This window comes from Doryrhamphus excisus, linkage group LG5 (assembly GCF_037039965.1).
Source record: "Doryrhamphus excisus strain RoL-2023G ecotype Guam linkage group LG5, RoL_Dexc_Guam_v1.1, whole genome shotgun sequence".
Classification (NCBI taxonomy): Eukaryota; Metazoa; Chordata; class Actinopteri; order Syngnathiformes; family Syngnathidae; genus Doryrhamphus; species Doryrhamphus excisus.
In genome coordinates, this window is record NC_136361.1 from 19,054,412 (window position 1) to 19,068,732 (window position 14,321).

General features: G+C 37.6%; 1 protein-coding gene across 1 annotated transcript in view; it reads left to right on the forward strand.

Moving 5' to 3' along the window:
* tgfb2 (transforming growth factor, beta 2) overlaps nucleotides 1–12,344 on the forward strand; it is a 33,977-nt gene extending 21,633 nt beyond the window's left edge. Inside the window, exons 2-7 of the mRNA XM_058053218.2 lie at nucleotides 3,480–3,643; nucleotides 8,822–8,954; nucleotides 9,045–9,155; nucleotides 9,248–9,422; nucleotides 10,703–10,856; nucleotides 10,921–12,344. Coding sequence (XP_057909201.2) covers nucleotides 3,480–3,643; nucleotides 8,822–8,954; nucleotides 9,045–9,155; nucleotides 9,248–9,422; nucleotides 10,703–10,856; nucleotides 10,921–11,079 — 896 coding nt within the window. The 3' untranslated portion in view covers nucleotides 11,080–12,344. The remainder of the gene's footprint in view (nucleotides 1–3,479; nucleotides 3,644–8,821; nucleotides 8,955–9,044; nucleotides 9,156–9,247; nucleotides 9,423–10,702; nucleotides 10,857–10,920) is intronic.
* Nucleotides 12,345–14,321: the final 1,977 nt, after the last annotated feature.

Genomic DNA, 14,321 nt, shown 5'->3' on the forward strand with positions numbered 1-14,321 from the left:
TCAGTCGTCAATCACAACTCTCGCTCTTTGTGCTGTGTCTGTCACTCATTCACTCAGTCTGCTTAGAAGAAGGCGAAACGCAAATGAAACTGCATGTTTTTTTACAACAAGGGGATGATTATGCAAATTTTTCGGTCCTTTGTATTGAGTTGTGGACTCCTATAGAGCAGCTACCCACAATTACCAGCACGCAAAGCTCTTCCAGAATCTGCACCTATTCAGCAATATTTCTTTGGATTTTGGATTTCTTTGGAAACGATCTGTTTTCAATGTATTCCGCCCACGGCCCGTCTCCAGGCATGCCCATTCCACTGTGGTTGGTAACCGAATGTGGCCACTAATTGTGGTGGGAAAACGAATCTTGTTCCCTGTAGTGCTTTTGTTCCACGACTTAGACAAAATAAACACAGTTAGGACAATGATGAATTGTTATTGCTTACTCAGTCCGCACGACCAAATAACATTGGAAAGACGTCGGCTAGTCTACCTTCATACTTGCCCATGTTCACAAAACAGTTCAGTGTGTAGTGCCGTTGACAGATTAAAATTTATTTCTTTTGCTTGGTAGGGAATCAAGGACTCCAACCAACCTCCAACCAGGAATTGTAAACAAATGTGGCTTTACTAGCAAGTACAGATCAGCAGAGTTTGGGAAAGGACAGAGAGCTTATCCGGCTTACAGATACATCCATATAAGGAAGTCTGAGCTTTGTGACATCACAAAGAGGCCTGTTTTACCACGCCTTTTGAAACAGAGCGTTTTGAGCCATCCCAAACTTCTTTCAGGGTTCACTTCCAAATGCGCAAACCTCATTATCTGAAACATTGGAATCGTTTAACATGAGAATACAACATTCTAACTACATTTATAGGTCAGAAAAGTGGAAAAAACATAATAGGTCACCTTTAAAACCTATAAGTAAATGACAGAAGCATGTCCTTATGTTGACTGTCATTTTCATTTGGTAGTCTTCTGCTTTTTTGCGTTGATTCTTATTCTGAGTATTACAAAAATTTCCATGTACAGCATATATCTTGTGTATATCAATGCTCTTTTTATATGTGTCGTGTATTGGCGATATATCGGTCATCGGTTTCTTTCTGATCTCAATGTTGGTATCGGCATCGGCCCCAAAAATCCCATATTGTTCCGGCTCTAGTATCGGCTTTGGGGAACAAATGTGAGGAGAAATAAAAATACAGTGTAGTAGTGTATCTGTGCAGCATGGGAGAACGTTAGATAGTACGTACAGATACTGTAAGAATGGGACTTTTTATAATTTTTATAAAGATCAATGTTTATATCAACAAATATAATCATATCATATCAGTTCATACAGTTTGTACACTGTATCAAATCATTCTATTTTTCGTATTATACATAGTTTTGAATCGTATAGTAACCTGTGTATCTAGATGCATATTGAATCATCTATAACAAAGACATTGACATCCCTACTATTTACTCAACTTTGGAAACATGTTTATCTTGTGAATCTTATCGGCGAAATATGATCTGCAAAGTGTCTCCGCTACCCTAAAGTGTGTATCAGTGTGACTGAAACCTTCCAGTGAACTTCTCCTCAATGCAGCCAGTGTCGTGTCAAAACAGCGCACTCATTCACAAGGGTCTGAAGGAGTTTGTGTAAACGGTTCTCATTCAGGACCCCTGGGAGCTGGAAGTTTAACTTTCTCTGTTGAGAGCTGGGAAGGAAACGAACAAGAGATTCATTAGTCTTGGCTTATCTTGCTTGCTACTGTTTCCTAAGACCACACTAGCTAATTATGTAAAGTGATTAGTATCAGTAGCGTCTGCTCATTAACAAATAAACACAAATATTGCACTTAAGTGTAAGTGTTTTATTTTTTGTTGCCTTTATATAGTCTGAATGGGGCTGCACGGTGGACGAGTGGTTAGCGTGCAGACCTCACAGCTAGGAGACCAGGGTTCAATTCCACCCTCGGCCATCTCTGTGTGGAGTTTGCATGTTCTCATCGTGCATGCGTGGGTTTTCTCCGGGTACTCCGGTTTCCTCCGACATTCCAAAAAAATGTGAGTGTGAATGGTTGTTTGTCTATATGTGCCCTGTGATTGGCTGGCGACCAGTCCAGGATGTACCCCGCCATCTTGCCCGAAGGGTAAACGGTAGAAAATGAATGAATGAATATATTCTGAATATCATTATTTGACTGGAAAAACTTTTCTGATATGAACCAAACCACTAACTCTTTGTGTTTGGCTCATTTTGTTCTAGTCCGTCTTTGGCCAAACCGATTAATCGATTAATCAATTAATCAAAACAACAAGCTTCAGATTAATCATCTAACTCGTAGCTCATAGCCACAGAATAGAAGGCGAAGCCTGGCATATAACGCACCGCAAATTGAGCTTCAACCCTGATCATGACTCTGGCACTCACATAAATAATCCGTCATTTTTCTTTTGGCCAGTCCTAGCCAGTCTCTCTTTTTGCTGACTGAAATTGCCTACCCTTTTCCAAACAAACCACTGTGTCTTGCTAATCCAGGCCCCGTGCTTCATGTTCCAACCGTCTATTAACGACCTCATAGGCTTCTATTTCACCGTGTTGTGGGCTGCTGTCAAACACTTCTCCAGCTCACACATGGTTTCCAGTACTACGGTTGCGTTCTTAATGACAAATTGTGTGTGTGTTCCGCGGCATCTGTCAGACATGGCAACAAATACTCCGTGGCTGTCAATGCTGCGCGTGTCACCCTGGTCATGAGGAAGCATCTGTCAAAGCCTTGCACGCACATGTTTCTAAGTAGTGTTTGCGGGGAGTTGTAAGGTTGCTACTGTACATGGCCGCTGATGTGAGAGCGCTGGGGTTCTGCTACAAAAAACGGACATTTTACCTTGTTTATCTTGTGAAACGAGATGGCAAAGTGGGCAGTATATATTAGACTAATTGTGTACTTTATATATGTCTTTATATATCAGTATCGGATTGGGTAGTTCAGTGTACTACCACTAATCTTGCACATGCAGTAAATACCGTATTTTCTGGACTATAAGTCGCCCCGGAGTATAAGTCGCACAAGGCCATAAAATACATAATTATGTAGAAAAAAACATACATAAGTCGCAATGGAGTATAAGTCGCATTTTTTGCGGGTAATTTATTTTACAAACTACTTGACCAAAACAGACATTACGTCCTCTTGGAAGGCAAGTTCTAACAATAATAAAATAATATAGAACAGACTGAATAGGTGTAAGATATGCTAACACAATGGTTATTCCGCTACACAAAAAATAAACATAAACAGAAAAGGTGTCCATTGTTTATGTAACATAAACAGTTTTTTCATTTATAAGTCGCTCTGGAGTATAAGTCGCAGGAACAGCCAACCTATGAAAAAGCGTGTGACTTATAGTCCAGAAAATATGGTAATAATGATTTGATAGTGGCAAAAACCCACATGTAACATGGAACAACCTGTTCTCTGTGTTTCAGACGTTATCTCTCCCACTCTCTTCAACCCCTACTTCAGACGACTAATGTTTGACGTGTCCTCCATGGAGAAGAATGCCTCCAACCTGGTGAAAGCTGAGTTGAGAATCTTTCGACTTCAGAACCCTAGTGCCAGAGTATCCGAGCAACGCATCGAGCTATACCAGGTACATCTGCTAGGCCGTAAGGGAAACATGTGCACACAGAAAGTTCACTTCCAAAGGTGAAAATTGTAATGGTAATGGTTTTATTTCATTTGAACATGCATCAGATTACAATTGAATGCATCACATAATCAATTCACAGTTCCACATGTCCAAAAGGAGTAGGAAGAAGCAAAGCTTATTAAATCCTACCCCTCCATCTGGTACTTTTACAATCAGTCACTGTTACATTTGTTCACTTCCTGCTTTCTAATATATATTTTTTTTGGTCACGTACCAAAGTACGAGGTGATATGACCATCCAATGACATAATGGGTACCAAAGTGTCAATATAGTGATATGTATAGCACATCATGACTGGTTCAAGACTCTTCATCCTTGTATTTAGCAAACATCAACTGCTTGTATTGTTTCTTGAATTGGCTCATCGTTGTGCATTGTTTGAGTGTCTTACTCAATCCATTCCATAGTTTGATTCCACATACTGAAATGCTATGGCTTTTTAACGTAGTCCTAGCATATAAGTGTTTCAGATTTAGTTCTTCCCTGAGATCATATTTCTCCTCTCTTGTAGAGAAGTACTGGATGACATTTTTAGGTAATTGGTTGTTTTTAGCCTTATGCATTATTTTAGCTGTTTGAAGATGAACTATCTTATCTATCTAAAATTGTAAATAGTTCATGGCGTTATATTTGTAAAGAAATGGTTATTTTCATGTAGAACAACCATTTTTGTGTTGTTTATATTGTGGTATGGTTGTTTATATATTTTGAATAAATATATCTAAAAATATATTGAAACGCATAATTTCACAAAAAGCTGTTTTCCTCACTTGTTTTTGTTGAGAACTGATATTTTGGTAAAACTTCTCTTTGTTCTACTGCTGATTACTAAACAAGGGAAAAAGGTAGGAACAAACTGTTTTTTGCTGATGAAAGATGAGCGTCGAACCTTTCTTTTAGTGTATACCATGTTCACAACACAATATTTTATGTGCCTTCGAAAATCAGTCAAAATCATCAAAGATGAACGGTACCGTAAGGGACTGTCTTTGTAGAATTCTACTGTATAAAATACACAGTATAATGTCCTGTTTTACAAAAGACATAAAAACCTCCCCACGCAGGGTTGTTGTACAAGAGACAGCCGTTCCTCCCGCATGTTCCAGACATGCCTGATCCCTATCTTTTCCGGTTTTGTCAGCGAATGAGAATATTCACAGCCTTTGTCAGCGACACGCTTTGCTTGTGTTGTCTGACGATTGTCAAATCTGCGCATAACTAACATAATACGGAACATTCCCAGTGGGGAAAGGAATTATTTGAAGTAGGTAATTGGTGGAGAAACACTTGGCAAGAAATTGAGGTCTTGTAGTTGGTCACCACGGTTACACGCATCTCAGGAGGGATTTGGGGTAAAGAAACAGCCCCCGCAAAAAAAGCATGAATGTTTCCACTTCTGTGTTTGACAGGAGGTGATGAAGTCAAGTTTTAGTGTAGAATGGAACTTATGTCTAAATTAACACCAAAGTCACTCACACCGTACACAAAACACACAAAGTAGCCCTTAAAAGCAAGGGTCAAAGGGGAAGAAGCCACTAATAAACGGGGCACCATTTTTATATTTTTTTTTACCATTTTTATTTAAAATAACATTTCTATTTTTCTGCCTTATTTTTTGCAGGCATTTGTTCCTGTTTTGCCTTTTCTGTGTCTTGCCTGCTTCGTTTTTCCTTTATTAGTCGCACCTGTTGCTAATTTGCATTGTCCTTCTGTTGCGTTCAGGTGCGTTTGTTGGTTCTGGTGGCATTATATAAGCTTGACACGCCACTGCAAAACGGATTGCTGAATCCCTGCACACATTTGTGACATATATTGCAAAATGCATGAATCTTATCAAGCATTGTTTTCAAGGTTTAACAGCATCACTCTTTTCCTGTTGTTGATGTTCTTTCTGATTCTTTTCTAAGAAAACCCAGTATGGGATTGCATATTTTGAATGGTCCTGCAGTGTACCTCGAATATAAGTATGCCGAAAACTAATGATTTTATATGATAAGTCAGGGGTCTCAAACTTGCAGCCCGCGGGCCAAATGTGGCCCGTGAGACGCTAGTTTGAGGCCCCCACCTTGATACCAAAGTTTAATGTTGAAATGACAGCTTAAAGCTGTGTGCACACCGGACACAATTAACATGATTTTGCGCCCGCCCATACCCCGCCCTGTTTTGCTTTGGATTAGCAATGAAGCTAAAGGCTTATGACGCTGGGTACAAATAAATTCAGGAAAATACAAATCTCATCAAACATGTTGTTAAAGTTATGACGCTGCTCCCAGATGGAACCGAGTACGATGCTAATTTGCTAATTGGGTAAAATTATTAAGTTTCATTAATGTTCATGTTAAAGGTTAAATAACTGTTAATACTGGACATTTGAATCTGAAAAAAAAAAGAATTTCTCTACCAACTGTATGTGGTTTCTTCAGTTTTTTTGCTGGTTTATTATTATTTTACTTATTTATTACTGATTGATTGATTTATTGTCTTTATTCTTAATTTGTTTATTTATTTTTTTTATTTTGTGTATAGAAAAATTAAGATATTTGAGAACAGTGGAATGTTTTATCAGATATTTTGGTGTGGAAAACCGGAACAAAAGTACTGAAAAAGTGTAGGGTATAGCAGAAGCAAAAGCATTGAAGATAGTTTTTTTTTTTCCAGTTTTTAATTAACGCGTTTTTTTTTTTTTTTAGAGCCCTGTGATAAGTGATAGTGGGGAAAAAAATAGACAATAAGATATAAGAGTTCAACAGTTGAATGAACTCTGATAATGTGGTGTGCTGCCCACATATGGCCGTGTTGTTTACATCTTGTATTTATTCCACTTCTCGACCATCCATACTGAGTACAATAAACAGATCTCACCATGAGAATAGTTTGTGGACACACCTGTAACTCAGATTACAATAAGAATTTCTCATTCTCCAAACACATGGAGTCAGGTTGAATGCCAATGAGCTCATTTTTGGTCACATCTGACCACATGACATTATCCCAAACCTAGTATTGAGTCATTGAGTCGTTCGTTTGCCAATTCAGGCCTGGGAACGTGACCAATGCTGTGCTGTCAAGCAACTGCTATAGTGGAAATATCCTGATGTAGAACATTTTTTTAAACTTCCATGCTCTTTTCAAACAGTACTCAAGTACTACTTTGATAACAAAGTGTTTCCAACACATTGGATAATTATTTATATTTGTGAATTGACCCTGCAGTTACCCTGGGTCTGGCTATGGGTCAGCCTGTCTGCACCAGCCGGTCTCCATGCTATGTTTACTTCCAGACAAGGGGATGACAGCTGGGCTAAACACAGCTCCAAACAGAGAGACTTTCTCATGCAAACATGCCTGTAAATGTGTTAGGGAGGAAGGGACAGGCCGGTACAATGAGGGAGACCTGATATAATCCACTCAACGCACATCCATCACCGACGCACTCATCTGGACGTGTTTGAAAGTAGAAGAGCCTCTGAAGTAGTGACTATGTGTGATGCATATGTGGTGGGGGGGGGGTATACATCCTACCAAAATAGCTGGTCGGATTACATTGAATATGTAATATATTCAGCACTTGTGAGATCCAGTAACACAGATAATAAACATCATTTATTTTGTGTGCCCATTTACTATTGTTACCACTGTTAATTGTAATGGTAATTGTTTTATTTCATTTGAACATGCATCAGATTACAATTGAATGCATCACATAATCAGTTCACAGTTCCACATGTCCAAAAGGAGTAGCTTACTTTTACAATCAGTAACCGTTACATTTGTTCACTGCCTGCTTTCCATAATACAGTTTAAGATTTTTTATTTTTTTTTATTGTGCCTGTCGTGTTAGTATCAATGCGCCGAGGAAAGAAGTTTCGGTAGTGTTTTAAATCATCAAACTGCAGTCGGATGCTGCAATTTATCATCAGTGTACGTGTTAGTACAAGATCACAGCATGTATAATAAACAATGCGGTTCCTTTTTAACCCATTCAATTCCAGCCATTGACAACAGCCCCTTCATTACCGGCCGTTGTAGACAGCATTCACAGTAAAAAGATCAGAATTAAAAGGGCAGGAATTGTGTTTTTTTTTTAGATAAAGAAGATCCAAAATAAACATAGTTCTGAAGGACAGGATAGCAGAATAATAGAGGTTCCGCTCTTGCTACTCCTCACAGACCTGGTTAATCAATCAATCAAAGAGAGGTTCATGTGACATCAGTTCACAATGTCATTATTGTTTCTTGTTTTGATAAATAGTTTCCGATACTCGTTTTCTTTTGTGATATATGCTGCTCCACACCAAAATATAAATCTGGAGGGTTGAGAGTCAAAATTCATTCAAGCCTTCGGCCCTCTGGTTTGTACCTAACTAGAAAAGCACTTGGAGAGCACAGAACAGCCAAGCGTCACCCCCCCCTTATTGTTGTTTGGAAACTCTCCTTTCAAAGTGGTCGGACCATTTTTTTCTGGAGTTATATGCACAAATACCCAAAATGGTCCTTTGTAAAACAATCCCTAGATCCAGATCACCCCCAAAATGTAATCAATTTTTCCATATCCCATGTCCGACAATTCCTGAAAATTGTGTCCAAGTCCATTCAGAAATTTTCAAGTTATTTTGAACGCAAGCAAACAAATGAAGAAAACTTAAACCTCTGTGCTGTGATTGGTGGAGGTAATGAACAAACTGCACCTATTTCTACCGCTGCTTCATTCAGTGTTGAGGGGGGGGGGGGGCTTTTTTTCACAACTTTTTTTTTCACGACATCATGCGTGCTAAACCCACAACTGTTCGAAATCCAAATAAGATCATATAAATATATAAAATATCTTATTTTTATAAAATCATATTTTCTTCATAAATGTCATGTAGCATACTGCAGTTTTTTGCATAAAACAGAAACAAAATACACTGGTAAAAAAAAGAAAATATATATTAAAAAAATAAAATGATGTATTTTTATATGTATTTATTCATTACAAAAACAGATGCGGTTTGGATTTAAGTACGAAAGACAATGCACAAAATAGTCCACAAGAATGTTTTGCACATATATTAAGATATGTAAAACATATTTTAGGTGTCAGATTTTATGTTTTTATTCTTCTGCACTGTGCACAGATTTTAACACACAAAGACCTGACATCCCCAACGCAACGATATATCGACAGCAGAGTAGTGCGAACACAAACGGAAGGTGAATGGCTGACCTTTGATGTGACGGAGGCGGTGAGTGAATGGATGAACCACAGAGGTGAGCGCATGCATTTGCCCTCATTTTTCTATTGGCTGCATTGGAACATTTTAACATCATCTCGTTGTGTGACATTTTGTCTCTCCTTAGACAGAAACAGCGGATTCAAGCTCAGCCTACACTGTCCATGTTGTACTTTTATACCATCAAATAACTACATTATTCCCAACAAGAGTGAGGAACTGGAGGCACGCTTTGCAGGTTATCAATGTTGGATTACTAATTCTCAGATACTACAAATAATCTCTATGATCTGTTGCAGCTGATTGTTGTGTTTTTTTTAATGTTTATAGGTATTGATGACAGCTTCATCCACGGTGGTGACCTAAAAGTATTCAAGAGACGGCGTCACAGTGTTAGGGCTCCTCACCTCCTCGTCATGCTGCTGCCCTCGTATCGGTTGGAGTCTCCGTTTCACCATAAAACCCATCGAACAAAGCGAGCCTTGGATGCAGCTTACTGCTCCAGGTACTGAGCTACACAACTATTCATTCATTCATTTTCTACCGCTTTTTCCTCACGAGGGTCGCTGGAGCCTATCCCAGCTGTCTTTGTGCGAGAGGCGGGGTACACACTGGACTGGTCGCCAGCCAATCACAGGGCACATATAGACAAAGAACCATTCACACTCACATTCATACCTATGGACAATTTAGCATGTTTTTGGAATGTGGGAGGAAACCGGAGTATCCGGAGAAAACATGCACGGGGAGAACATGCCGAGGGTGGAATTGAACCCTGGTCTCCTAGCTGTGAGGTCTGCGCGCTAACCACTCGACCGCCGTTCCACCGAGCTACACAACCATCACTATGATAACCATTTAAGGAATGAACTTCATCTTTCGACTGTGATATACTGTACTGTGTGTATATATATATATATATGTGTATACTGTATATGTTTATATTACCAGTTTATAGTGGTTAATTTGTTCCAGACCCCATCCAAGAATTTCCAATATAGGATTCAATCTTAATGTGCAGAATATTTTTGTAATTACAGCATAAAAAACCCGTTGACTTTCAAAATAAAGGTTTTTAACATTATTAGAGCACTGTAGACATGAAGTAACACCCCTATAGTCACATTATGTACCTGTTAGTCATTGTTTACACCAGGTTGCACATCTATTATGCTACATGGACTCTAGACAGACTAACCAGTTAGCTTTGAATTTATTTTTTTAGAATGGATTTCAAACAAAAAAAAAAAAGTAAGAAGCAACAAAATTATCACCTTAACACGGAATGGCAGCAGAATCCTTTTTCACTCTGCAACCATGGCTGGTAACATCGAATGTAATAAGGATGGATGTATTATCCATGTAACGTTACTGCTGCCTGGTGGCCAGAATACTACACATCAATTGTTTCAATTAGGGTTGTCAAAATTAGCGTGTTGATTGCAGTAACTGACTTATATATTGTTATTTTTTTGCATAATTAATACATATGCATGTTATGATGACAGACGGAGGCACAGTGTAGTTCCCCAGAACTACCAGAACAGGCTTTTATTGCTTGTTTTGAATTATGTCACAATCACAATAATAATGTTGTGGCCGTAACCCTGAAACCGGTCTTATTTTTGTCCTAAATGGCTTATTTTCTATTACCTGTAATATGAGTGTGACTATTCAAAAACATGATAGTCATTTTGTAACACTTTCTGTATCGAATAAGAGCGATAAGCGTTGTAAAAATGCATCAGTTCAAACAATATTCTTGTCCTTTTTCTTGAATAATAGAAACGTTCAGGACAACTGTTGCTTAAGGTCCCTCTACATCGACTTTAAGAAAGACCTCGGCTTTCGGTGGATTCATGAGCCGAAGGGCTATGAAGCCAACTTCTGTGCCGGAGCCTGTCCTTATCTATGGAGTGCTGATACACAACATTCCAGGGTAAGGATCATCCTTTAACCATTCCGGTTGCTCTATAGTCATTTCATTGTAATTGTGTTTCCAGGTATTGGGCCTGTATAACACCATTAACCCAGATGCATCAGCGTCACCCTGCTGCGTGTCCCAGGACCTGGAACCCCTCACCATCCTCTACTATATCGGCAAGACTCCCAAAATAGAACAACTCTCCAATATGAAGGTCAAGTCTTGCAAGTGCAGCTAGAAACCCCTTAGCACAACCCACTCCCACTTTCCTTCAAACAATGTGCTTCTATTTCCGCATACACTGCGGAGTCCAAAGTCATGCGCACAAGCGATGCTACCCGAATATGCAGAACACCGTTAGCGTGACTTTGACACTAAAGTGTCTACCACACTGGCTCACGGTTGTTTAAACGCGGCGAATCTGGGCTTGTGGCTTGATAATTTTTTTTGATGAGAAACACAAGTCGGCGTTGCAATGTGCCGTCGCTTTTTGCGGTGCCCTACTTGGCTCGCCAAGCACACGAGCGCCTGTTGGCTATCAGATGTCAACATCCAGCCCTTTTAGACCCAGTAAACCCTTTTTTTTTTTTTTTTTTTTTTTTTTCTCCTGGAAGAGAAACATTGCAGTCATTTTGGTGCTAAGTAAAGGACATTGATCCCATGCAGATAAACTGAATATTTCGTTATAAAAATGACAACCGTGAAATAATGGACATGTTTCGATATAAACATGGGCAATGACGTGTGTGTGCAGTATGTGGACCACAACACGGTCATATTTACTTTTAGTGAGTTTGACAGTATTGGCTACACATAACAGATGTGTCTCATTTGATCCATCCGCTTTAGTTTAACAAAACTGCTATGTTATTTTATTATATTATTATTATTATTATTATTATTATGAGTAAATTTGCTAGTCAGGCGTGGTCATGACGGTCGACTTCACCGCACAAATCAAATAAAAGCTGTCAAATGACAACCATGGCAAATTGTCATAATGATAAAGTGTTTTTTACAAGTCGATGCCCTTTTTGTCTTTTGAAGGCCAAGTCAACACGAATCACCTCACGCACTTGTCACACCAGACAGTTAAGGCAAACACTGGAGGTTTATGTGAGAATTATGAAGATGAATTTGTTCCATTATTACCAGAGCTTTGTTTTATTTTTTTTTATTTTTTATTTTTTTTTAGACACTAAATTTTGTGATCTAATTATTACGCGGACGTTTTAATTGAATGCAACTCTGTAAGCAAAATGAGTGCATTTTGAAATTTAGTTAATTAAAATTGTATTCAAAAATTCACTTTGATAAATTATAGTGTATTAAAATTCAGTGCAAATAAATCGGATGTTTTGAAACTCACATACGCTGCAATTAAGCAATTAATTGGGTATCAGAACCAGCAAATCAGGTATGAAGTGCACAGTCATGTGGCACAAGCATTACAAAAAAATAGAAATGCATCTGTTAATATAAATAAAATATAAATAAAATAAAATATAAATGTAAAAAAAATAAATATAATAAAAAAATATATACATATTTGCACTGAATTTTTATGAAGTCAATTTTTAATTAACTGAATCTTAAAAAGCTGAAAAAATTAATAAATAAATGAGAACTGGATTATTTAACTATATTATTTTGATGAATGAGTATAACATGATTTGAAGTAAAAAAAAAAGAAAAAGTTTTTCAATTCAAATTTAGTGTCTAAAAAATCTGCGGTAATAAAAAACAAATGATTCTTCATATGAAGTGTCTATATACAGTATGTGAAATATTACAAATTTCATTTTTCTCCACCCTCAACATCCATCCATTGTTTTGAGGGCTCTCTTATCCACAATCCCATTCCCATTTCAAAGTGTTGTCTTTTCTTTTTTATATACTTTGTACTTTAATGTATTCTTGGTTTTGCTATTTAAGATGTCCGTGCTTACGTGCTTCAGCACCTGAGACATTTTGAATAAGGTAGGAAACGGTGGGAAATCTCAACAATGTTTTCAATTATGCAGGTGCTGGACCCTATTTATTCATATTTTCATAATTGTCTGAAAAGGTCACAAGAAGAGATATGACGTTCATTTAGTTTAAATTGTACAGCGGGACCTCAGTTAGCGTTCGTCCTGGTTAGCATGATTTTTGGTTAATGTCAAAAATTGATTCTGAGAATGAAGTAGAAATGTGCAAAGTTATTTAGTAGTTTGTTTGGGAACCTGCATATTTTTTTTATAGCACTAGATTGAAGTACTATTAACATATAAATCAAAGTAAAAGGTAAAAATACATTTTATTGGCGTATTCCCATTCATTGAAATTACATATTGAATATTTAAAAACTTCAACAAAAAGTAAATTTTCTGCAAGTTTAATATGAATCCAATGTGATCTTGACGTCTGAGTGCCACGTATGAAAGTGTGCCACACAACACACTGGACTATTTTTGTACCCCGTTAGTAAAATTAGACTCCAGGAATGCCTTTTTTGATTATTGTTTATGTGCTTCCGAGAATAAAATCCTGATGTCATCACTTCTAAAGATTGCTTGTAACATTGAACACGATTTGAAAACAGGACAAAATCAGTCAAGTCGTCCACTCGGTTCAAGCCTGTAATAATGTCATCACTGTGGCATATTGTTGCAGATTCAAATTCAAAGCTTTTGTTTCATACACAATGTCTGTCTGTCATTTGCTTCTAAAACAAATTGCACTGATGCTGTTTTTATTTTTAGTAAGTTGCAATAAACAACTTCATTTTTTTTTTAGTTAGGTAGTCAAGTGTCCCCTCGCCGTTTCTTCTTTTTTTTTTTTTTTTTTTCCCTCCAAAAAGGAGTGTTGATGACGCCAGCCTCATTGGGGCATTTGCTGTCAGTGGACTTTCTAAATGAAAAATAATAATTTCTAGATATTTGAGGCCTGTTTTGTCATGGTAGTTTTATTGTTTCTGTGTATTTGTTGTTATTTTGATGTGATGACATTATTGTAATCCACTATACTGTAACATAATACAGTATTTTTGTGGTGCTCTTGTGGTAAATAAATTATTTAAGTTTTAAGAAAGACGGTGTTATGTGTTGTATTACAGAAACCATCAGATTATTTATTATTATTATTATTTATTTATGTTTTCCTTTAAATTGTCAATTATGAGACGCAGCCCGCCATTAATACATTCGGACAGCCACAAATACAGTAAATTTAGCGCTACCTGTTCGGCCTTGCTCATAAATGAGTCGGTAAATAGAGCTTGTTGTTGGAACTCTGCATAGTAGAAGACTTCTTCTTAACGTACCTGGTCTGCCAGGAAAGAAGATGTAGCATGAGGGATCAGTGTTGCCTTATTTTGTTGCTACATTTGTTTGCTTTTTTTTTTTTTTTCAATATTCAGACCCTCTAGATTCTGTTTCAAAAACGCAAATGGCATCAAATTCAGCAGCGTTTTCTGCTCCGACTATAACACTTACTGTA